Source organism: Hydra viridissima, unplaced genomic scaffold, assembly GCF_058129835.1.
Source record: "Hydra viridissima isolate aposymbiotic clone 2 unplaced genomic scaffold, HvirCarnegie_v1 scaffold_11, whole genome shotgun sequence".
Lineage (NCBI taxonomy): Eukaryota > Metazoa > Cnidaria > Hydrozoa > Anthoathecata > Hydridae > Hydra > Hydra viridissima.
The window spans coordinates 1113516-1139486 of NW_028324310.1; the positions used below are offsets into that span (position 1 = coordinate 1113516).

Genomic DNA, 25971 nt, shown 5'->3' on the forward strand with positions numbered 1-25971 from the left:
GACTGTTTTTTTTTACAAAAAAATTTACTTAAAGAGACAAAAATTTTATGTGCACACAAAAATGTCCCAAATAATCTGTTTGTCCCAGAGGTATAACTTTTTGGTAAATTTGTAAGTGATATATATGTGTGTGTGTGTGTGTGTGTATATATATATTTATAGATATATAAATATATATATATATATATATATTTATATATATAAATATATATATATTTATATATATATTTATATATATATATATATGTATGTATATAGATAGATATAAATATATATATATTGCATGTAATTTTTTTTTAAGATTTCATTTTAAGTATTTAAAAATGACCACCTACAAAGAAAGATATCATTGTAGAGTCTTAATACAGCTTTTTAAAATTGAGTATAGTAAAGAAACTGTTAACTGGCACCACACTCCGATGCGTTCTGCATCTCGCCACGGTCATAGAAGTCGATTTGAGAAAGAGATAGTTTGATCCAATAATAACAGAAGTAACTTCTTCACAAATTGAGTTATCGACAGCTGGAATTGCCTACCAGGTGAGATGGTAAATGCTGAAAGCCTAAATGCTTTTAAGAATCAGTTGTTAAAATTATTATTCGCAATTATGAGTATCAAAGGTGCAGACACAGTTACAAGCAAATGAATGCAAGGTATGTTTGAGTTAAAAATATTATATAAATAAATTTTTTAATAAATGTATGAAGCTATTTCTATTCATATTTGAATTAAACAGTGCAGCATATCACAGTTATTTGCACATAAGAGAAGCAAGTCCTATTTTTAAAGTGCAAAAAGTTGCTGAATGTAAGTTTATCAAAGAATGTCATCTGGTTTTATTAAACATTTTTTGTAAATAAATATTTTTTATCAAGTTTGAAAGTATTTCCAACGTTAATAAATAATATATGAAGTTTTTTTTCATCAAGTTTAAAAATCTACCCAAGAAGCATCACTTGAATTTATTGTTATGAGGAACTTTCATCAGGTTTTTTTTTTTTTGAATTTTATTACATAATCAAATTATAACAAGGTTAAAAAAATTGTTAAATAAACTAAAAGTAAAGTATAGAATTTACCATGAGTATAAATGTGTGTTAAAGTAACACCCTTTATATGTGCTAGTTGGAATCCATGAAAGATTTCTATAGTATTTCTGTTTTTAGAAACACTGGTGTCACATACAACGAAGTTCGATTCGGTCGATAAGTTGAAGATCATTTGAAGAGAGCTCTTGACAGAACAGTATAACAATTATTTTATTACGTTTTTGTAGGCTTATTTATAAATGTATGCTTTTTTTTGTGTGCTTATATTATAAATAAACAGAAAATTAAACTTTTAGAAATTTATTAAATTATCGGGATCAAGGCTGTTGCTCCTAAATTTTCGTTTGTAAAAGATTTTTTTTCTGCATAACATAAGTTATTTACTGAAATAACTTATACTTAAATAAATCCATTTAGGATAATTCTTGAAAAGATTAAAACGTTTCATTTACACAATAAAAACCCATCAAAAAAACGTTTTTGTGAGACCCTTAGAAAACGTTCTAAAAACGTTTTTAGGAAAACGTCCGGCCACCGTTTCATATGAACGTTCAAAAAACCATTAAAAAACGTTTTCGTGAGACCCTTAGAAAACGTTCAAAAAACGTTTTTAGGAAAACGTCCGGTCACCGTTTCATATGAACGTTCAAAAAACCATTAAAAAACGTTTCACGGGACCTTTAAAAAACGTTTGCAAAACGTTCTTGTGCCCACTGGGATACTTGCCATTTTTGCAGCTACGATTAAACTCGAAATATATCAGTGCTAATATTGATAGCTTCTGGGAAAAGGAAAAAAAATCAATGCTGGCTTGCATGAACAAAAAATTAATTAAGAAACTAACAAAAAATGTATTTATAAAAACTACTTCAAATTCAAGAGATAAAATAATATTTTATTGTTTGTGGAACTTCTTAAAATCTTCCACACAAAGGACTGGTTTCTCTTTACAGACTGGACAGAAAAAACGCGTTTCTGGACGTTTTTCTTTAAAAAAAAACAACTCATTTTTAAGCTTTTTGATGATAACTGGGCACTAGAGTTTGAGTTTTTAGTAATATGTGATAAAATCAAATTGTCATTTTTGGCAAGATTTCTGAAAATTGCCGTGGCAGTCGACATGTTAAAAAATCCTAGTTTTCTGGACTTGTCCTAAAGCTCATTTTTTTTATGGAAGTTTTTTTCTCCTTCTGGTTTTATCAACTTAATATTGAATTTCTTTTGAAAAATTATTTTAGGTGTAAGGTATGGTAAATTTTATTTAATATTTTGTTAATATAAACTATTAGCTTAAAGTAAAACCAGAAATTTAAATAAGTTAATTTTTATTCGTTTATTGTTGCGCGATTTTAGGCAAAACTGACTTTTGTGGGGCGCTTATAGCTGAACTTTGTTTTTGAACCAAATTTTCATGCAAAATTCTCAGCTAAATACTCCATGAAAAAGTATGGTAGCGATACACAATAGTTATATAAAAAACAAGTCTAACCTTTCTTTTTTTCAAAAGTTGTCAAGGTTTACATATGTTTCTAAAAAGAACCACCTCAAAAAACCGTTTGCCTAGGGCTACCTGAAAAAAATGGTATACTTGGTATAACACTAATTAAACTAATTGCTTATCATTATTTTTCGTTGAAATTTGGCATGTGCGTAGAAAATGCATGAAACAATTTAATTTAACAATAAAAAAAGCGGACTCTACATTTCTTCGACCACAAATTCAAGAGAGAATATCAATCTAATATTCAGGAGCAAAATATCCCATAAAAAAGTTTAGTAACTATACATAAAAATTTTAAAAAAATAAAGATTAGTTTTTCTTCTTTCCAAAAAGTATCTATGTGTATATATGTTTCTAAAAAGATACTCCACAAAACTAAGTCTGCCTCACGCTGCCTAAAAAAGAGTTAAAAAAACGAGAACCAAAATTTTAGCATAAAATTCGGTTCCGTAAATCGTGATTTCCGCGTACCTATATATAAGTATTTATCACTGATCTATACAATGATATATTAAAAATAACTAGATGTCTAACTTCCGCGTATTTTTTGAAGCAAAAATCGGCCATTATGGGGGGCAAATTTAACAAATCATAAGCTTCGTATTTGTTTTGTTTTGATAAATAGCGTAAAGATTTTGCCCCCCATAATGGCCGATTTTTGCTTCACTTTTTCTTATGCCGATTTACGGCAGTTAGACATCTACAGTATTGTGAAAAAGTTAAGAACCACAAAAAAAACAAATCGTAATTTATTTTTATTTTTAAATTTCTTTTTAACCGAATATATTTTTCTGGTAAAAAAAAAAAATAATAATAAATTTTAGAAAATAGACAAACAAAATAAAAAATAATAATAGTGATAAAAACTTTTGAACAAATATAAAAAATGTATTTAAAGTTTTATAGGTAATTTTTATTTTAAAAAAATTGTGAAAAAGTTAAGAACCACAGAACAAGAAACGATAATTTTTACCTAATACCGCGTAATTCTACCATGAATTTTTAAGCACTCATTTATACGATTTGGCATTGAGTCTATTAAATTCTCTAAAATATGTTTGGGAACATTTCCAAGTATTGCTGGTAAAATATTGCGCAACTCCTCAAGGCTCCTTGGTGCTTTCTTGGCAATCTCTTTATCAAGCCAACTCCAAAGATTTTCAATGCAATTTAGATCTGGGCTATTTGGTGGCCAAGTTAGACGCTCTATATTTTTACTTTCGAACCATTCAGAGACAATTTTAGCCCTGTGACATGGTGCATTGTCTTGCTGAAAAATGAACGGAACGCTTTGCTCAAGTGCATCAATTGACGGTAACAAGTTGTTATTTAAAATATCGACATAATAACTAGAGTTGAGTTGACCATCAAATAATTTAAACATACCGAGACCATAATATGTCATGCAGCACCATATTCCAACCGACCCGCTATCTTGTTTTGTTCTTTGAACGATACAATCGTGATTATATTTTTCTGAAGGCTGCCTGCGAATCATAATTCGGTTTTTTCGGTTATCAACCTCGATATTCATCTCATCACTGAACATTACTGTCCTCCATTTTTGTTTAGTCCATTCTTTGACGCTTTGGCAAAATTTTTTTCGCTTTTTTATATGTAGTTTGGTAAGTCGCGGTTTTAGAACAGCTTTTTTCCATAACATATTGTTAGCTAATAGTTTCCTACGCACAAGTGATGCCGATGCTTGACTTCCATTTGAAAGCTTCCATTCCCTTCTTAATTAATGCGACGGCATGGTTCGATTTTTCTTTGCCAACCTGATTAAAAGGCGATCATCATTGGGTGTCGTCAAACGCGGTCTTCCAGAACGATGGCGATCAACGTAAGATTTCGTCTCTTTGAATCTTTTGATGATTTTTAGCACCGAACTATGTGATCGCTTTACTATTCTTCCAATTTCGCGAGCGGATTTACCTTCCTGGTGAAAATGCACCACTTTTACACGATCTTCATAGGTAATAGCTTTTCTGCTCATTTTTTCAAAAGGAAAGAATATTTTTTTGTTTGAAATTAAATACTTTTTTTAAAAGTATTTAAAAAAATTAATTTTTTTCAAATGTTTTTATTGGTTCTTTGGTAATAACTCAGGTCATTAATAGAATATTTAAAAAAAAAAGGGAAAAATAAATTTAAAAAGACGTTTCCGCCGCATTTCGCACCAAAAATTCTTTGTGGTTCTTAACTTTTTCACAAAAAAAATATAAAAAAAAATTAACACATAATATTTACTCCTTATTTTTTATAGGTTCTATTAACTTATTTTCAAAAAAAAAAATTTTTTCTTTTTTCTCATGCTATATTTAATATGTTTGAAAAAAAAAGACTATTTTATTATCTATAGAATAAGAATTAATTAGATTTATTTGAAAAAAATATTTTTTTTTATTTAGTGGTTCTTAACTTTTTCACAATACTGTAGTTATTCTTAATATATCATTGGATCTATATTATAACTGGATAGCGCATCTCTAATATCGAAATTGAAGCCGAAAAAATATTTTGGCGGCCATATTGTGAGGACCCACGATTTGTTATGATGCGCTTGAAATTTTAAGAAAAGAAACCAAAAGAAAGAAGAAAAAAAGAAAAGGATTGAAAGTACCTAGAAATTAGAAGCAAAAAAGGCAATATCAACAAATTAGTAAAAATCTGTTGTAAAATGTCTAACGAATGATCGTATTCTTTAGATAATTTATCTAGATTCTTATGTTGATATTTAAAAATTATGATTATAAGTACAAGTTGAAAATATAATGCTCCTAAAAGTAGGTAAATAATCTTTTCAATTATTACGTTACTATTTACAATATAAAATAGTTTTGTGTTTGTAAAAGCTGTAGTTATTGATGATTTTTAGAACCAAGTGCATCACAAAATAACATACAAAATATTTGCTTTTTTGCCATTTTAACAACAAAACCAGATATATAAGAAACAGCTGCTTTTTTATACTCAGTTAGCAATGAAATATTAGCAATAAAAGAATAATCATGATCAGTAGTCTTAGATGTTCTTTCAGATAAGTCGTATTTTCTGATTATGTTTACTGTTGTAATATCCAAACTGCTGTTATTTATCATAACTGAATTATCTAAAACATTTAAAATATTTTCTGCTTGTAATTTTTCACAATTCCCTGATCCTCCTTCAATATGGCTCCAAAGTAAAAGTCGTTTATATGCTGTTTCTATGATCTGTTAATTTTTTTTCTGGAGTTAAACTGCAATTAAATATTTTTTTTGGGGAGCCAACTTTCATGCAGATAGGCATAACACTAGTTTCAAAATCACTTTTTACAGAATTTTCAAAAGTTGATCTATTAACAGGAACTTTTCTCTCTTTCATTTTCTAATATTGAAAGAAAAAAAATATATATATGTATATATAATATATAACAAATTAAAAAGAAAGTATATATATATATATATATATATATATATATATATATATATATATATATATATATATATATATATATATATATACTTGTATAATTTTCAAATTTTATATCAAACTAGAAGGAACCTCTAAGTTGTGTTTACTCACAGAGCTTAGCTAATAGTTCATGCAGCATTTATAAAATAAAAGCATACAATAGCAAAATGGTTATTATATGTTTTAGCTGCTTACCATACAGTTGTGTTATAAACCTTCTAGCACACTGCATAGGGTAACTAAGAACTAAAAGGTACATATCGAAGAAACCTGTACAATACATTAAAACAATTGATTATATACCTTTTTTAAGTAGTCTGGAAATTTTTTAAATCTTTTAGGAAAAGAATTTTCTTTTAATCTAACAGTTTGTCCAGTTCTGTCAATATATTTTTCTAAAAAATGATCAGAACATATCAAACTGCTACTACTTGGACTCCATTCTTGACGGTGTATTTTGATGGTCCATTCTTTTCTTTTTTCAGTGTTTGAAGGAAATCTGAATAAAATTAGTAGGAAAAATAACATTTGATATTTTATTAAGTTTGTTATACTTTTTGCACAACTGATATTATTTAAATCCATTTCTTCACATTGCAAGCAAACTTACAGAGGTCAATAAATTTTAAAATATTTTTATTTTTAAAAGTAATTAAGAAAGTCACCTATGAAATGTTCTTGGAAACTTTCGTTTTAAAGATGATTCATCATCAGAGATTCCATCGCTATCACTTCTTTTACTGTCGCTATGTTTTCTTTTATTGCAACCAAATGCAACACACTGTGTCCCTCGCTTTTTGGAATTTTCTCCAGACATTTATATAATGAATATTGTAATTATTCTACTAAAAAAAAATAATCATTATTTGAAAAAAAAATAATAATAACTTTCCTTACATTCAATCTATGTTAAATATAAAAAAATATAAAGTTAAACCATCAAAATAAAGAAATAGCTTGTTCACCTTTCAATATTTTAACTAAATAATTTTTCTCCGTGGGTCCTCCCAATAAGGCGCTGGTGAAAATATTTTGGCTTTAAAAATTACGCTATTTTCTTCGGAGATGCGCTATCCAGTTATTATATAGATCAGTGGTATTTATATTAAATTCTATTAGGTAGTTCTAATAGCATTGATGATGTAAATGAATTTATTGGCACAGGTATATATTTGTATAAATTTCATGCACTTATTATTCAAATCTTTTTACTGTGCTAAACAAAAGATATTTTTAGTTCTTTTTCAAGCATTTTGTCTTGTTCAAGTGTCAAAAATAATAAATAATATAAAAGCAAAATGCTTTTATTAACTTAGTATTAAAAATTTTAGAATGTAGTATGTTTACCAATGAAAATTTAAAAGAAGTTGTGTCGTACTGAATACTTATGTCAATATATGCTTGTCAAGATAGTGCTTTTTTGCTGTTTATAGCAGATACAAATATACTCTTACACATCTTACATATGATTGTCTATCAATTTAAAGCATGTGTATTAAGTTATGCTGAATTTATTTGATTATATGTTTAATGTTATGTAAACACACTTATCTATGTTACACTGTATACCTAGCTAATTTGAGATATGACCTAATGTATGAAAATATTTCAATTATAATTTTTGGTTTGTTTTTTATTTGAGTTTGGTTTATGTTTTAGCTATACATTTACAGACATATAATATGTATGAATCAGGTGGAAAAAACAAAAGTATGTATTATTTGTATGTGTTTTGATTACTTAACTGAACAGTTTTTTATTTAATTAGTTGTCACTTTTTATAATTTAAGGAACTTAACTAGAATAGTAAACAAATGATTATGTATTGTTGCGTTTAAATAATAGTTTCATTGTTCAGTTTGAAATGTTTTTTAAAGGATGTTTTCAGATTAAAGGCTAAAGTCATTCTAAGCTCACATATTTCTAAAAGTTCAGATATGTTTCTACAAGGTTAAATGAAAATAAAAAAAGAAATAATTATTAAATTTCAAAAAATTTTCTTGTTAATTCAGAAAGTTTGTGTGACTCACCAGAATTAGATAATGGGTCTGGTAAGCTGAAAAGGTAGTTTACCAATATTATACTAATGCCTGCGTGCCAAACATACTGCTGCCTGAGTAATCTTTTACAGAATGCTTTACATATCTAGAGACTCATACATGATTAAAATCTGTGAATAGTTTTTCTGTGAATGATTTATAATAATTCATTATATTCCAGATAGGAAAAGGTATTATATGTTTCTATGTTTTCTAGTACTCTCCTATATTTATTTTATTTCTTTTCCTCGCTACTGTTTATCATTTATAAATTTAAAAGATCAAAGGTTTTAAAAACTTAGGGATTATGAAATTAAAATAATAGGTATTGAAAAGAATTGCTAATGTTATTACTCTCCTTCAATATTTGCAAAAAAGCCATGATAAAAATCGTGATAAATCATTGTCATTTGCCATGACATTGATTTCAGTGTTCTGAATTTAGAAGAGGTTTGTATTGATTCAAGTAATGTGAGTTTTAAAAATATTGTGCTGTGTATGTTGTTTTTTTAGTTACATTTATTATTTATATTTTTAGTTTATTATAATTTTTGTGATTTTGTTTTGTTCTTAGAAATTTTGTGAAGATGTTAATGTAAAAAAGGTTTGTTTTGTTTTGCTGTGTTCAGAATTATTGAAAGCTGCCAAATATAATGGTATAACTGATGATCCTCTGGAGTGTTCAGGATATTAATTAGGAAGAAGCAAATAAAATATTATTTGATATTTTATTTGATCAACAATAATTAAACATGAACCTTTTTTTTTTTAAGATTTATTTTCTTTCTTATAAATATTATGGTAACACATTTACATGTCTTATAAATCATCATAAGATATCTAAGTATCTAAGCTTGGTATCTGGGTTCAAATCCTGGGATTTTATTTGCTAACACTCAATTACCAACAGCACAGATATTTATTTTATTTATTGCCTAGTTGTTTGTTGTAGGTAATACAAGTATTATGCAAAAATACTAAATTCAGCGTTAAATAATTTTTTTTTTCGAATCTCTTCTGTGATTAAAATTATTATTAGATTTAGAAGAGTTTTATTCCTTTTAGATGATGCTGTTGAAGTTTGGTAAAGTAACGGTCGAGAAAATATTTCAAAGCTTTGGCCACCACTTGTTCTGGATGTACCTTAAGTTTACCATATTAGATGGCTATGTAAATTTCTATGGTACTTTAAAAAATGGAAATGACACTACCACTCTTTTTCTTTTTTTGAATAGTTGAAATGTTCATAGGATTTATGGTGCCAAATTGTTATCAAAACAATAAAGTAAACAATAAGTTAATTTAAATATGGAAGTCATACAAAGTACACTTTTTACTAAAACTTAAACAATTAACTCTAAGTTCAACTTTTATACAAATGTTTTTATCAAAAAAAACCTTTTGATCAGATTAGTTTACCGCAATACTGAAGTAAAATACTAACACACTTATTGTGAGGGCGGCGTTTTTTAATGGTTTAAGTTATTTAATTTAATGTTTGTTAAGTGTTAATGAAGGTAAGGGGAAGTTTGGGTTTAGAGTTGTGTGGTTGCAAAGGTATATGGAGGTCGGGATCGAGGGTAGTGGTGTGGGGAGTACTTGGTTAGGAAAGGGCGAGGTTTGGGGATAATTTGGTTAGGAATGGGCAAGGTTTAATCTAAAAGGACTAAACTAATATTCGCCGTCCTCAGTATATTCTATAATATAATATAACTAAACAAATATTCTATTGGTGGGTAATGGTTAGCACTCTTATATTCATAACTTTTGTATAATAAAAATAATATTCTCTTACGCTTCTTGGAGTGCTTAAAACTGTTTATATCAATTACTCCTCTTTTTTATATCTTCTCTTTATTACAAATATCTCTTCTTTATTTGAATCTTCTGATTATTCTCTTTTAACCAATATTTAAATCTTCATTTCTTTTATTCAACTGCTTATAAAACTGGTTGTTCACCAAAGTACTTTTCTTATAACAAAATTCTCTCTTGTTAAAATTCCTCTTAAAACTTTCTTAAAACTTTCTCTTTAAAACTTGGTCTTCTTTTCTTCTTCTCTCCTTCCAAAGAGACGACCGTACTCATCAGTCCTTCTAATCTCTATCTTGATCCCTCTCTATTCCGTCTCTATTCCGTCTCTCCTTTATTTTTTCGAGTTTTTATAGTTTTTGATTGTTTTTCGGTTGCGATACCTATTCATCTTTTATTTATGCGGCAGGTCTTCGCCTTTACGTCTTTTCCCAGTTGTATTTAACTTTTCTTACCCTTTATCGTTTAAGCGTCTTCGTGTTAACGTCTTTTCCGAATTTTATTTAACTTTTCTTCTTACGCTTTATCGTTTATGCGTCTTCGTGATTACGTTTTTTCCCAGTTGTGTTTAACTTTTTTTCTATTGCTTTATCACTTATGTGAAGAGTTGATGAATCATCTAGTGTACATTTTTTTATCGATCGTCATTTTTTTTTAGTTCTTCCTCCTCACATTACACAATATAATATCCAATTTAAAAACAAATGCTGCATTTCGGAGACAAATTCAAATGTTGGAACTGTTAAAAACAAGTTCAAAAGTAGAACTCAAGTGAGAATGGCTTGAAGGAAAAGTAGACCTTAACTAAAATGAAGCTGGAATTTTTTAACTGGATGTTCTGGTCGCTTTCTTAGCTACTCCTCTTCTTTTTTTAATTTCCACCTTGATCCACATTTTTGTTCAACTCTCTTTTGCACGTACCATTTGTTGGTTATAAATGTATGATCGCCTATATTTGTTCACTCGAAAAGCACAAATTAGATTTAACCTTTCGACTTTATTACTTGTTTTGTTGCATTTTAAGAACTGCAGCCTTTCTGTGAGCGTTATTTTTCAGCCTCTTAGTATAAACATATCTTTTGAAGTTGAAATGCGTCTTTATCTTTGTATGAGTTTTATACCTACCCAGAAAAGTGAAATCTTAGTATTATTAAAAAAATTAAAACTAATAAGCCTGAGTTCTGAGTAACCTTTTTTAAGAATCTTATATAAGTTCGGTTATGGTTTAGAATTCGAACTTAATTAATAGGGTTCATTCAGAGTTTGTACAAGTTGAAGGTTAGGTGTAAAGTATTTTTAACGTAAAGGATTAATCAATCATATGGGTGGTAGGGGGTTTTATTAGTAAAATATTTATTTAAATAATATTCTGTAATCTATATTTTGTTTTTTTTTCCACAAAAAACGGCCTGTTCGGTATTAAAACCCTCAAAAGTTCGGCATTGGAACACTAAACATTTAAAAATGAAATTCTGATAAAATTTCATTCATTACAGATACAAAGAATCTGTTTTTTAAGACATTCACTTAGGTCCTATTCGAAAGGCATTTTTTGTTGAGTTCGGTAAAGCAATTCAATTTTTTAAAACAGCTGCTATATTTGAAGTTCAAATATTTTTTTAAAAATTAACATATCCAAGAAGAAAATAAATATACAAGTAAAAATCACCAAAACAATTCTTTATTGCTTGAAATAAAAACGGCTTCGTTCCAAAATCATGTGTGCCGATGTTCGGGTTGCAATACCGAGTAGAGATCCATGTTAGCATTATAAACAATTAACGCATGGTGTCTTCACCTTTTAACCCAAGAACATTTTTCTATAGGTCTTCAACTATAGCTCTTCAATTATAGCTCCTCAACTAGAGAAAAATGCAAAACCAGGGTTCGTTATAATGTGACAGACGGTTTTGATATTTAATTATATGGAAGTTATAAATATTAACTATAGAAATTATAATATTATTTAAAGAAGTTAAAAACGTAAACATGTCTGTAAGTAAGGATTTTAATTCGTTTTTAAGTTCTGATAAATTCATTTTTTCACTCAGACTATATACAGGTGTAAAGGGTTCTTTTATTGATGTAAATATGGCAATTGTTAAATATTTTTTTGTTTTTTTCAAGTCTTCTAAAAACGTTTTCTTTCTTTTTCAAAAATATTTGTGTGCTTACTGCCCTATTTTAAAAAAGAGTTCGACAGAGATCACTTAAATGTCAATATAAGATTTACTAAAAAGCTAGTTACCACCAAGTGCCATTTTTTTTTTTTTTATAAAAAAGAGAGCTATGTAATGTTTGGCGAGCTGAAGATCAAAAAAAAGATCAAAGACGTTGGAGAGATTTAATTATGGAAAACTTATGCGTGTAAAAGATGTAAATTAAAAGATGCCAATTAAAAAAGATGATGCTGCTATAAAAGTTTTTACTTATATACTTACCGCAAAATGGGAAAATTTTTAAATTATTTAAAACATTTTTAAACATCATCCAACAATTATCTATTAAGTTCGAATAACTTAATAGATAATTGTTGGATGATGTTTTTTCGTATACTAAGTTAGATTGCAATAAAGAAATGGAACAAAATGAAGGAACAGTTGGGTAATCTGGCTCCGAAATAAGCTCACCTTCGAAGCCATTTTTTGCAAAATGTTCGAGAGCGAGACATTTCAAAGTTACTACACTTGTTAATGCTAATAACAGTAAAAAACTTTGTTAAGCAATGCAAGTTAGTTTATACAAAACAGGAAAATAAGATGCTGCTAAAACGTTGGGCGAGTTAGATTTTGCTCTTTTAAAACCTAATAAAACAACAATTACTTTTTTTTAAATCCACCTTCTGATCTAATTCCATATACGTTGGACGAAGCTTTGGTTTTATGTGTGGATGGAGGATTTAGGCCATATCATACTCTTATGCAGTCTGGTGCTAAGTCACATCGTGCTAATATATATCCATCGTACCATTTTATAACAGCTGCAAAGAAAAAATGTTATCCAAGCGACCCTATTTTGGTATCAGAAATTTTTGTAGATATAGTTTTACAAACTTTAATTAATCATACAGTTTCAAAGTTGTTGGAAAGTCAAATGGAAGTGCTGCATCAAAACAAACCTCAAGAGGTAGTTATGACATATAAGTGGAAATGCGCTGGTAGCAGTGGTCATTCCACATGTAAGTTTAAAGTGGTCATTTCACGTGTAAATTCAAAGGAGGTGATCCTAATAATGTAAAATTACAGATGGGCTCACTTGTCAATAATCCGAAGCTAGAAGTGGACCAACAACCAATGGAAATAAACTAAAAGATATTGTGAGAGCGGCGTTTTTAATTAATAAATAATTTAATGTTGTTTATGGTTAATATTTGTTTGTATGATGATAAGGTAAGGGATTAGGAAGTTTGGGCTCTAGGTTTTGTTGGGATCGAGGTTGATGGTGTGGGGAGTACTTGGTTGGAAAGGGGCGAGGTGTGGGGATATTTTGGTTAGGAATGGGCAAGGTTTAGTCGTCAAAGGATTAAGATTTTGTTTACCGTCCTCAGTATATTCTATTACACAATATAATTCAATAATCGTTCTATTAGTGTGTAATGGTTAGCACTTTTTTATTCATTACGCTTATATGAATATAAATAGTGCATTTCAAGGAGCAAATGTTGTCAGGAGCTCCTTCTGGATCTCTCGGCCTCGCATGTAAAACAGGCTGGATGAACGGTGAACTTTTTTTTAGATGTTATGAATCACTTTATCAAGTTCTCGTCTAGTACGAAAGAAAATCCATTATTATTAATTTATGACAATTTTGAAGCGCACTTATCTATAGCAGTGTTAAATTTAGCAAAGGAGCATGGAGTGACCATTTTGACATTACCGCCTCATTCCACGCACAAGTTACAACCACATGATGTGGGAGTTATGAGGCCATTTAAAACTGCATATAATGCAGCAATTGATTTATGGATGGTCCACAATCCTGGAAAGACATTTACAATTTACCAAGTGGCTGCATCTGTAGGGCTTGTTTTTCTGAAAGCCATAACACTTGTTTTTCTGAAAGCCATAACACGAGTTTACAGATATCGATTTTATGTGCAGCTCTGTGACAAACAGAGCTTTTGATGTCAACAATACTTGCATAAAAAATCACGTAAGCATTACTTCTGATAACTTTTTTAACCCTCATGTTTCATCAAATGCAGACCCCACTACCTCTACTACTATAGATATAATAGTAATGCCATCTCCGCTAACTAAAGATACAAACAAACTAGTTACCAATGATAGAATGGTTGATCTGTCTACATCATCAGATTCTTTTATCAGCCCTAAACAATTCAGAGGTTTTCCTAAATCTGGAGAAAAAAACAGTAAAAGAAAGGAAAGGAAGAAGGGTCGCTCTATGATTGCCACAGACACTCCTGAGAGAGATCGGATCGAGAAAAGGCTCTGCAATAAAAAGTTAGTCAAACTTACAAAAGAATTAAAAGCTAATTTACAGAATATTAACAAAAAATTACTCAAAAAAAGACGATTCTGTATTGGAACATTTGACAATCACAAATGAGAAAGGTTTAAGAAAGGTTTAATAATCCTAGAAGATGATTTGAGTGCTTGTGATATATATCCTAAAGAAGATGACTTTGTATTGGTTAAATTTTGAGCAGCAAAAAAAAATTGTTTTATGTTGGAAAGGTATTATGTATAAACTCTGTAAAAGAAGAAGTTACAATTAGTTTTCTTCGGAAAAAAGTCATATTTTTAAGATGCCTAATTCAACAGATATTGTGACTATCCCTAGAACGGATGTTAAATTATTGCTACTCGGCCAACTTTTTCTGGAACAAAAAAAAGGCAGCATTGCCATTACAAACTTGAGGCTGTGTTTGACTATATCAGTATTTGCTAAATATTGTTTTTATTGCCAATATACTATATGCTAATATACTACTTTCATTGCATATAGACACTTTTATTATATCTTAATATTTGGAAATAATCATTTGTCATGGCAGAATTTATTGCTATTTATATTACATTATTACTTAATTATGTTATGTTTAATTATAAAGCATTTGTTACTGACTTAATTTTCAATAAATTAGTTAAAGAAAATATCTAATTTTAGTTTTCTATAAATCAAAGATAATGGCTCACTCCTACCATTTGCTTGGTTCACTCCTACCCATTCATGGGTAGGAGTGAACCAGTAGCAACACCTTCGTTATTGTTCAATTTATTAAAAATCTGAAGATACTTTGATATATTTCATGTATTACTATTAGAAACCTAATACATTAGGCTACCTTAGGCTCCTTATCCTATACTTTTTCCACTTTTGGTTTTCTTGATATAATCGATTTAAAAAAAAGTGGCTCACTCCTACCCATCCTCCCCTACACTGTCCGGAATGATAATAACCAATGAGATTTTAAAAATGTTTTGAAAACCAATAATCGTATAAGAAAATTATTCCTTTTTAAAGCAAATTTATCACCGTAACAAATAATATAAAAGTTAGATTTGAAAAAGTTGTTTGTAAAGAAAGAAAATGTATTTGCAAAAGGAAGTGAGAAAAATCATATTAGCTAATAGGCTGAAAAGTTGTTATGTTTAATATTGTTCAGAGGAAAACTGTCAACCGTATCATCAAATCGTTAAGGTCGTGGATTAGAAAGAAAGTTGATACACCAAGAAAGAGCTCAGCCAACTTTAAAACTTGATCACGAAGTACTTTGGGAGATCGATGCTTATCCAAATCCGTTCCGGATATCGAAAAAAAACTGGTGTTCACAAATTAACAATCTAATAAATGAGACTTAGCTTCAAGACATGCAGGAAGAAATCAAAAGTACATTATAATGGATGATGAAATCTACTACAAATTCAACAGTTCGATGTTACTAGGCCAGCTATTTCATACAATCTCAAAAGGAATAAAACCTGCTTTTTTCTTTAAAGTAGTTAAAACTATAAAATTTGGCAAGAAATATAGGCAAGATAACGAAACTTGGTTTAGCGAGCCATCTGTTTGGGTGGTTTCAATACACAGCCATAGTATCAATAAAATGGTGTCAACTTTATCCCAAGAAACATGAATCTACCAAACTTGCCACAACTTCGTCTAAGTGAAAACTTTTGAGCAAGCATGAAACGTGAGCTTCGCAATTGGGCAAAACTGTGGCAGACATGAACCGACTCCAACAAATTCGGTGCGTGGTATCACGAAATATACGAAAAGTCTCGTTCAAATGCTCATCCGAAATGCTCGCATTAAATTCAGAAAATATTGTGATCAGCTTAAAGATTATGTTTTCTTAAAATTTCTCTGTATTTGGAAATAAACATGCTTTAAAACAATAAACAAAATAGTTAAAAGTGATTAACTGGTTTTTAAAGTATTTCAAATATCCTTTTGATCATTATCATTTCTGACAATCTCTAAAACATCATCATTTTTAGTAAATTGTCAATCTGGGAAGTTTAAATAAAAGATACTTCTAAAGATGAAATATTTTCTTTTCTGAACTCTTTTGAACTTTATATTGTAATCATAAAGTTTCGTTTTTGCTCTCCCCCCTTCTCAAACATTTTCTGAACACAATTTCTGAAAAAATTTATATAATAAGCCTCTACTTAAAGTTATAAACCTCACCGTTTTGTTCTGTGTTTAAAAGTTATTATACAGAAAAGTTTTCGTGTGCGCTTGTCATTTAGAGAAATTATGAATAGCAAATTAAAATGTTATGTGTTATAAAAAACGGTTATTGTTAACATAATAAACTTCTTTTAAATTTTATTGAGTTTTTAAGAGATTATTCATCAAATATACCGTTACACTTACAATCATTAGAAATAGATAACAGTTTGGATTTTTGGTCCTCAGAAATGCATAAAAATAGAAAAAAGTTTCAGCATTATCATTTAAAAAATTTATTTTCTTTAAAAAGAAATGTTTTTTAGAAACCCAAATAATCAATTTTATAAAGATGGTGATACAAGAGCATCAGATTCACGATTTCGTTTTTTAAAAGTAAAAAGTCATTTCTTTGAAAATCCTTATGTGCATACTGATTCTGTATTTAAAATTGTAAACTCTAACATGTAAAAAAATAACTAGATATGCTCTTTTTTTGAAAGACTGCTATGTGTTTCTGACGCTGACATTTTGCAGACATTGAACCAACTTGTTTGAAATATATATTATAAAAAACCAACTTGTTTGAAATATATTCTTAATATATATATATATATATATATATATATATATATATATATATATATATATATATATATATATATATATATATATATATATATATATTAAGTATCCATTATCACGTGGAATCCATATTTCGTATATAAATTTAAAAATAGACTTTAGATTTTTTACTTATAATGAGATTTAAGAATGATGTATAGAAAACAAAATATTATAGTAATAGAATATTGTTTATGTTTGTGAATATACTTGTTCTTTTATATTTACATGTTTCTGGCCACTTTGTACTGCAAATGTTATAGATACGCATGTTCTATAATAGACTTAAATGAAAATTTCATGCTAACATTTTGAGGCTGTAAACTTAACAGCGATAACAGCCGCACAAATATTTGGCATTAAGTCAATTAATTGATTAATACAAACTGCTGAACTTCTATATCATTCTTCCTTCAGGACTTGAATAACCTAGTGTTTCCCATAAGTTTACCATAAGGTTTAAACTCTTAGATTTGAAGCAGAAAACCAGTGTTTCAACAACTTAGATCTGTGCTTGGATTCATTTTGCTAAAAGCCAACAATCAGCTTGAAACTTCAAATGCACACCAAGGTGGAGTGCATTTGAAGTTTCTTATAGTAGATACTTTATATAAAAAAAACTTCTTTTTATAATTTGTCCTGAAGTATTATGGTAATACACTTTTTCTAATTTCACCAAAGAATCCTCTAAGATTATTTGTTTTATCATCTAGGTAATGCAATAAGTGCCGTAGAGGCAACTTATCTGTATGCAAAATACATACAAGGCCTTGTAGTGTGTAAGTTGTAAACGTTTCAAATTACCTTATAACACCCTTTTTAAACCCTGTATTTATGCGAGTATTATTGCACCCTACGGTCTTCAATTCATTCACACTGTAATTCGTATTAGAACCCTTTAGGAATGCTTTGATACACATGTTAATATTTATAGCACTTCCAGGCTTTTGTGCTACTTGACGCAGATGTTTTGAATATGGCTCGGAAACTAAGATAGTTGTTTTTCTGCAACACTTTTTTTGTTACATATAAGACTTTTTTTCACTCCCTGAATTGTCTTATCCTTCCTCCTATAAAAAGGATCGGAGCAAAGATAAGACAATTCAATTATCTAAAAAGATAGGAGCAAGAATAAGACAATTCAGCGAGTGAAAAAAGGCCTCATATATTACAAAAAATCTTTTCCCAAATGTTTCCTCAATTCCATTATTTTTTCTTCCGTTGTCTTCTTATTTTGCTTCTATCACGTCTGGGATTATCATACTTGATCCATTTTTCATCTCCAGTGACTATCCAATGCAAAACATTTTTCCTTTTTTGCCGTTCAAGCAACTGTCCACACATTAAGTGTCGCCGTTCAATGTCTCTTGGCTTTAACTCATAGAGCACCCAATGACCTTGTTATTGGATCATTCCTAAAGCTTTTAAACGTTTCAAAACTTTTGTATCATCAACTTGTAACAACTTTCCGAGTTCATTTAGTGTCTGACAAGGATCTTCATCAAGCAACTCCTCCAACTTCTTATCTTCAAACTTTTTTGGTGCCCCAGAGCGTTCTTTATCGTCTACATCAAAATCATTGGCTTTGAGGCGTCGAAACCAGTTTCTGCACGTCTTTTCCGATAGAGAATGCTCACCATATGTCTTGACAGGTATTCATTGCGTCTCTACTGCAGTTTTTTTTGAAAAAAATAATGCAACAAAATTCCACACAAAAACACTTTATCTGGCACTAAGCTAGACATGCTTGAGTTGAGTTGATTTTGTTGAAGCCTGTTCGGCTTCCCGATAATAAACTAGCGGGTTTATAATATCCCCGCAATGCATTGTGTGCAAGCCATGCTTTCTTTAGTTCTTGTTAATCTTATACTTGACTATGCTAGAGTACTTTGTTAAGACTTTGTACTAAACTTCTTGTATTATAAATATATATTATGTGCTTACAACTACTCAAGTTGTTTATCTAATGCGAACCATTGAGTAAGCTAAAATACTCAATATTTGGAGCCCACGGAGAGATAGAGATTGTCAAAGTTAAGTACTTATGAGCATTGTATTTGTTTTTTTGGGGGTTAACCTGCGTTTTGGGGTTGTCTGGGGCGCGTATTTTTGCTAGCATTAAAAAATTACATAGTGTGTGTGTGTCAGAATTAGCCATAATTTTTTTGAATGAACATTTGATGTTACTAGCAATCTTAGGGTTCGTAATAATGGCAGGTATTGCTGGAAAAAAACGTATTCGCACCATTACCATCACTGCTATAAAAAACATACTTGAAAAGGCTAATAATTGCATGACTAATTTCAGTCAAGGTAGTGACTCAGTAGAGGAACTATGCAGTTTCAAAGAAGTTTTGATTGAAAAATATAATAAGGTTAAAGCCATTGATGATGAATTAATAAATTTAATTGAAGATGATGAGGACTTACAAAATGAAGAAAATTTAGCCAATGAATTCTCCGTATTTTTTAAGAAAAATATCAAAATAATTGAAAGGTTTAATGATAATTATTGTAAGAATAACAACGAGTCACAATCTGGGAGTGTACAAAGTTCTACATCTACTTTTGGAAAGAATAATATTAGACTTCCACCTTTAAAATTATGTACCTTTGATGGAAAGCCTGAGGAATGGCAGACCTTTTATGAAAATTTTGAATGTGCCATTCATAATAATGAAGATCTTTCCCCAATACAGAAACTTAACTATTTACGTAATTTACTTGAAGGAAAAGCATTAAAAACAATTTCAGGCTTAGCTCTAACGAATGATAATTATAGCACCTCATTAGAACTGCTTAAAGAAAGGTTTAGTAATAAACAACTTTTAATATCATCGCACATGAAGTCATTCCTTGCTTTAGAGAGAGTGCAAAGTATAAACAATATTTCTTCGTTACGTCGAATACATGACAATCTTGAAGTTCAAATTAGAAGTTTAGAAAATTTAGGTATAGATTCCACTATGTATGGACCTTTATTAATTCCTATCATAATGCAAAAAATTCCAGAAGAGTTAAATTTAATTATTACTAGACAGTTTGATTCTTATGATAATTGGGATATAAGGGGTGTTTTAAAAGCTTTAAAGTGTGAACTACAAGCTAGGGAGAAAGCTCAGTCAGACAGAGAAGATAAAATTAATCATTCCACTGCAGAGGTGCTACATTCTAGTGCTCACTTTAAGCCACAATATGATTTAAAATGTGTTTTTTGTAGCAATAGTCACAGAAGTGAAAATTGTAAAACTGTGACTAATATAAGTTCTAGGAGAAATATTTTAAGAGAGAAGAGGCGTTGCTTTAATTGTTTAAAGCCAGGCCATATGTCTGGTAATTGTCGTTCTAAAATCAACTGTTTTGAATGCTCTGGGAAGCATCATGTGTCTATGTGTTTTAAAAGGTTTCCTTCTCATGTTGATGATGAAAAAGAGTCAATCAGTAAATTGACATCTGTTGCAAGCAATGAATTACTAAAATCTAAGAATGTTTTATTGCAAACAGCTATTGTTTCTGTGAAAAATAAGGAAAATACACAGAAATGTCGACTTCTTTTTGACAGTTGCTCTCAACTCAGTTATATTTCGCCATCATTACGTAAAAAGCTTTTTCTTCCCACAATTGGTAGGAAGCAAATAAGTATTAAAACCTTTGGTTATCAAACCCAAACACAAACTTTAGATATGGTTCAGTTTTCAATAGTAACCATAAACAATTCTTTAATACCTGTAACATGTTTCGTTAAGCCCATATGTGCTCCTCTTAGTCAATTTATAGAAGAAGCTGTCAATTCTTTTGAGCATCTTAAAGGTCTCACTTTAAGTGATAGTAATGTTGATTGTAGGTTCTTAGAAGTGGATGTATTAATTGGTGCTGATTATTACTGGTCATTTTTTAATGGAAAAGTAATTCGTGGCGATACAGGTCCTGTTGCTTTACAATCAGCAGTTGGTTATGTATTAAGTGGTTGTGTCAATACCACATCTGGAAAGAATTGCAGTCTTTTTTCCACACATACTTTAAAAGTCGAAGCTGAATTTATTAATGAAATTTCCAAGTTTAATAGTAATGTCAAAAAGATTTGGGAATTAGAGAATTCGGGAGTTGAAAATATTGTTGTCAAACACTTTAAGAATAATATTCATTTTGATAATAAAAAATGTCTGTATACAGTTAAATTTAAAGAGAATCATCCATTATTATAATCATCATTTAAAGAGAATCGTCCATTATTAGGTGATAACTATAGTTTATGTACAAAACGTTTGAACACAGTTCTTAAAAGGTTAAAGAATGATCCTGAGCTCTTAAATGAATATAATGAAATAATCGTAGACCAGTTAAAGTCTGGTGACATAGAAAAAATAAATAACTATAATTTGAATACTGGAGGTGTGCATTTCTTGCCACATCGCCCAGTCTGTCGTAAAGACAAAGTTGCAACAAAAGTGAGAATGGTTTTTGATGCCAGTTCTTCTTTATATGGTCCATCTTTAAATGATTGTTTGCATGCTGGACCAAGTTTAGCAACATCTTTATTTAATATATTATTACGTTTTCGTGCAAATAAATATGCCTTTATAGCAGATATAGAGAAAGCCTTTTTGCAAATTGCTCTTGATAAAAATGACAGAAATTATTTACGTTTTATATGGTTTGATGATATTAGTAATGTTAGTAGTAAAAACTTGTTTATATCTCAATTAGCTACTTATCGTTTATGTCGAGTTCCCTTTGGTGTTACCTCATCACCATTTCTTCTTAACGCCACATTGATCATGCCGAGAAGTATTACCTCTCTGATGTCAATTTTGTCACAAAACTTTTACAATCCTTACATATAGATGATTTAAACTCAACACGGTTTGAAAATTTTGACTTTTTTGACGACTAAATACCCCTAAACTGCCCTCTTGAGGGTTGACTTTATATATATTGGGGACTCTAAAACAATAATTTTTAAAATCCCGGATTAAAATCCAAGGGAGATATTTAGCTTCGAAATTACCGAATTTTCTCACTTACTTAAATATTTTGTTTTGGAATTGTAAAGCCTAAATTAGTTCAAATAGTTTTAATATATATTTTATTAAATTGCTATAAAAAAGTAAATAGATAACAATAAAAAAATTCACAATAAATATGTAAAATTATTATTCACAACCTTTCTATATTTAATTATCACAAATATCTTCGTTTTACCCTTTTGTGCTTCTTAGAATTTTTTGCTATTGTAATCAACATTACAATTCAACAGCTGTTTGGAATAATCTGGATGAGACATAATCCTTTTGAATCTTTGCCAATGAGGCTTGAAATTTGAATTTAGTGCCTCTGTTGCTTGTTCACTGTAAATTCCAAGACCAGTTTTATGGTGCTTTAGAAACTGTGGAACATTGTAAAAGACAGCATGAACTTTTGGTATGACAGAAACAGTCAACTTTAGATAATTGATCTTAAAATCTTGAATCTTTTTCTCAAGTCTGGAGAGAGTGAGCATCCAAAACATGAATTAACAACTTGGAGAAACAAGTGTAGATCATGGCAGATGTATGATGCTTCAAATGCATTATCAGCCACAGTTATCCGCTTCAAAGAGTCAATTATTTCAGCAACTTCATGCAAACATTGATCATGAAGTGATCACCACGGTACGGCTGTTATGGTATATGTATTGAAGTCAACCATTCTTTTGTTTTTGGCAAAACTTGAACCAAGTGCTCAATAAGATATTTAACATGCCAAGAAGCAAATGAAGTTTTATTGGAGGAATAGCTTCGAAGATTAGCTTTTCAACTGGGAATCGAAGTATTGGTGGATGAACAGCATTCTCGAATTCTTTTGATTTCTTTAGATCAGTACCAGATAAAACAAACTTTTGATGTTGCTCTTTGATTGTTCGAAATGATCTGAGTTGGCCACAGTTGTTCAAATTTGTCAACTCAAGGTTGCACCAGAAACAAGGATGGTTACTACTGAATCTGAATTCCACAGATAATATTTCCAAGCTTCATGTCACATGACAGAATCAATTTGTCAATTCATTCATTAACTTGCATTAGGTCCAAAATCAGTTTGATATTGCCAAATGTTTCAGGGGTGTTTTCAGAGATTGCAGCAATTTGTTGCTTTTTGACACCTGTGCTTTTAAAATTTTCACTTGAAGCCAACTTAATTGACTTTTCTACTGGACTTTGTTGTTCTGTTTGGTGTTCAGAAAATAGACACAAACTAGCTTTGAAAAAGGAACCTCCACCATCAAGGCCCAGTTTCACAATGCCCCAGCTCATCAAATCTTTTGAAAATGTGATGTTTTCCTTCAGAGTTTTTAAATTGATATAATGAACAATGTCACGAACCTCATTAGAATCTGGCAATTTTACATTGGTAGCAATGAAAAAATCTTTTCGACTAGAACCTGCTGATGCAAATTTCTGTTGAAAATTTGGCTGAAGAAGGCGAACTGGACTAAATTGGTTTAAAAAAGATCCAAGCTTTCTGATTTTATTGCTTGAAAGCCAAGTACTCTGCTAAAAATCAATCATATTTTTTGTTGTCAAAGGGTCTTGAAAGAGGGAATGAGCTGCAGATGTTCCTTAAGAAAGAAAACTAAATCAGTTACTTCACATGTAAATTGTATTTCTCTGAATGTAGAGAATAATAAAATAACTAACCTTTTCTTATCGGAAGAGGTTTGCCATGAGCTTGACTAAGACGAATTGTTCCGCCCGGAGATGTTTCTATCGATGCAATGACAGATGAAGCAACTTGTTCTGCGATCTTCCAATGCAAATTGATATAAGTTCGCACGGCGAGTTGTATCACTGCAATTGTGAGAAATTCCACGAGCAATGATAGAAATGCATTTTGTGCATCGTTTATCAACTGACTTTTTTTCTTCTTGGAAAGATGTTGATGCAAGACTCTTTTCAAATGGATGCTTTTGTTTGCCTTTCACCTTCGCAATTTGACAAAAATAATGCAATCACAACATGTTTTAAGTGTTGTAAATGGCTTCACAACAATGGAATCAAAACTGTTGAGTTGTATTGCCTTTAAGACATTAGCTACATCACCCAGTTTTTTCAGGTTGCAACGGCATGTAACACAAATTCAAGTGGCACTCTTTCATCCTGAAATTTCACATCTGATGAAATCAAGCAATGAATCTCAGAAATGAAATGTTTTGAAATTTCGCAGTCACACAAATAATACACAATGTCCTTCTGCAATCATCATGGTCTTTGAAAAATGTAGACATTTTTTTTTTTTCTAAAAGTAACAACTATTTCAATACCTATGCCTTATTATTTTGATTTAGTTTGTAATATTTTTTAATGTAATATTTTTTAGCGTAATATAAAGAAAGAAAGTCATGTTAACATTTGTAATTTTTAATTACGTTTATATATTAAATATATTAAAATTAATTATACAATGTTAAACTGTTTATAGTTTCTCTATTGTGACTATCATAACTTTAGTGCAACATCTTTTTATTTCATTTATGTGCAAATTCTTTGTGTTGAATTTGTCTCTAAATAAATAATTTTGCAATCAATTATGATTGTCTGAAGAGAGTGGGACAAATATTGGTCCGGAGGGATTTACTTGTGTATCGATTACTAATGATTATTTAAAAAGAATATTCTAAATGACTGTCCAAAGGGAATTGATTGTGTCGCAATCGTTAGAGTATGGTAAAAAACCAATCTATTTTTGCTTATTAGTATTTGTAAAGTATCCAAAAAAATAAAAAAATGCAAAGCTAAATATCTCCCTTGGATTTTAATCCAGGATTTTAAAATTTATCGTTTTGGAATCCCCAATATATATAAAATCAACCCTCAAAAGGGCAATTTTGGGATATTTAGTCGGCAAAAAAGTCAAAATTTTCAAATCGTGTCAAGCTGTAGAACAATTGAAGAAGGTTGTTTATTTTTTAATTAATGTAAGGACATATTAAAAGAAGGTGGTTTCCACCTAAGAAAATTTGAGTCTAACTCTTCAGAATTTGAAAAACAAATTAACGGTCACAATTTTGAAAGAAAATCAAACACAAAGGTTTTAGGTCTTAGGTGGAATAAGGAAGAAGATTCCATAATTTATTCATTTGAGGAGTTGTTGAATTTAGCCGTAATAATTCCAACTAAAAGAGAAGTAATGAGTTTCATTGCCAGTATTTATGATCCAATAGGTCTTATAAATCCAGTAGTTGTAACATGTAAGAATTTATTTCAAAGAATTTGTATTGCTAAATTAGGTTGGAATGAAAAGTTATATGGAGATTTATTGTCAAATTGGAACCTTATTTTAAATGATTTCAAATCTGTTTCCCAAACAGCAATGCCGCGATGGTATATGAACCCTGGGTTGGGTACTATGACTGATGTTAAGTTCGAATTACATGGGTTTTCTGATGCAAGTGTTAAGTCTTTTGGGTGTTGTGTTTATCTTAGATTTTTTAATGCTAGTTTTAGTCGCGCCTCTTTGATAGCCTCGAGATCTAGGGTTGCCCCATTAGGCAATAACACACTGCCTCGATTGGAACTTTCTGGGACTTTACTTTTAGCAAAATTGTTAGCATCTATTTACGATCAATTGATACCAATTTATAACATTTCTAATGTAAGATATTGGACTGACTCAACCATTTTCTTGCATTGGATTTTTAACACGAACAATACCTAAGAACAGTTCATACAAAATCGATTAATTAAATTAAGAGAATTGACTTTAATTTGTAATTGAAATTATATTGAATCCTATAGAAATCCTGCAGATATAATTTCTCGAGGATCATCACTTAAGAAGTTATATAGGAATGAGCTCTGGGTTTCTGGACCCAAT

General features: G+C 29.9%; 1 protein-coding gene, 1 long non-coding RNA gene and 2 pseudogenes across 3 annotated transcripts; 3 read left to right on the plus strand and 1 right to left on the minus strand.

The window, feature by feature from the left end:
- The first annotated feature begins 252 nt into the window (after positions 1-252).
- On the plus strand, positions 253-1512 carry LOC149881592 (uncharacterized). 2 transcript variants are annotated; one of them, XR_016445109.1, is made up of 3 exons: positions 253-654; positions 931-989; positions 1168-1512. It is a non-coding gene; the product is annotated as an uncharacterized LOC149881592 (long non-coding RNA). The 2 variants fall into 2 exon arrangements; XR_016445108.1 differs by having other exon boundaries at positions 253-989.
- A 12266-nt stretch (positions 1513-13778) lies between these two features.
- On the plus strand, positions 13779-14769 carry LOC149881593 (uncharacterized; annotated as a pseudogene).
- Positions 14770-19331: 4562 nt separating this feature from the next.
- On the plus strand, positions 19332-21965 carry LOC149881594 (uncharacterized). Its single transcript, XM_090067059.1, has 2 exons — positions 19332-21282; positions 21397-21965. The coding sequence occupies exons 1-2, from the start codon at positions 19332-19334 to the stop codon at positions 21963-21965; spliced, it is 2520 nt and encodes an 839-aa protein (XP_089923185.1).
- A 371-nt stretch (positions 21966-22336) lies between these two features.
- LOC149881595 (uncharacterized) lies at positions 22337-23666 on the minus strand (annotated as a pseudogene).
- Between the last annotated feature and the right edge of the window lie 2305 nt (positions 23667-25971).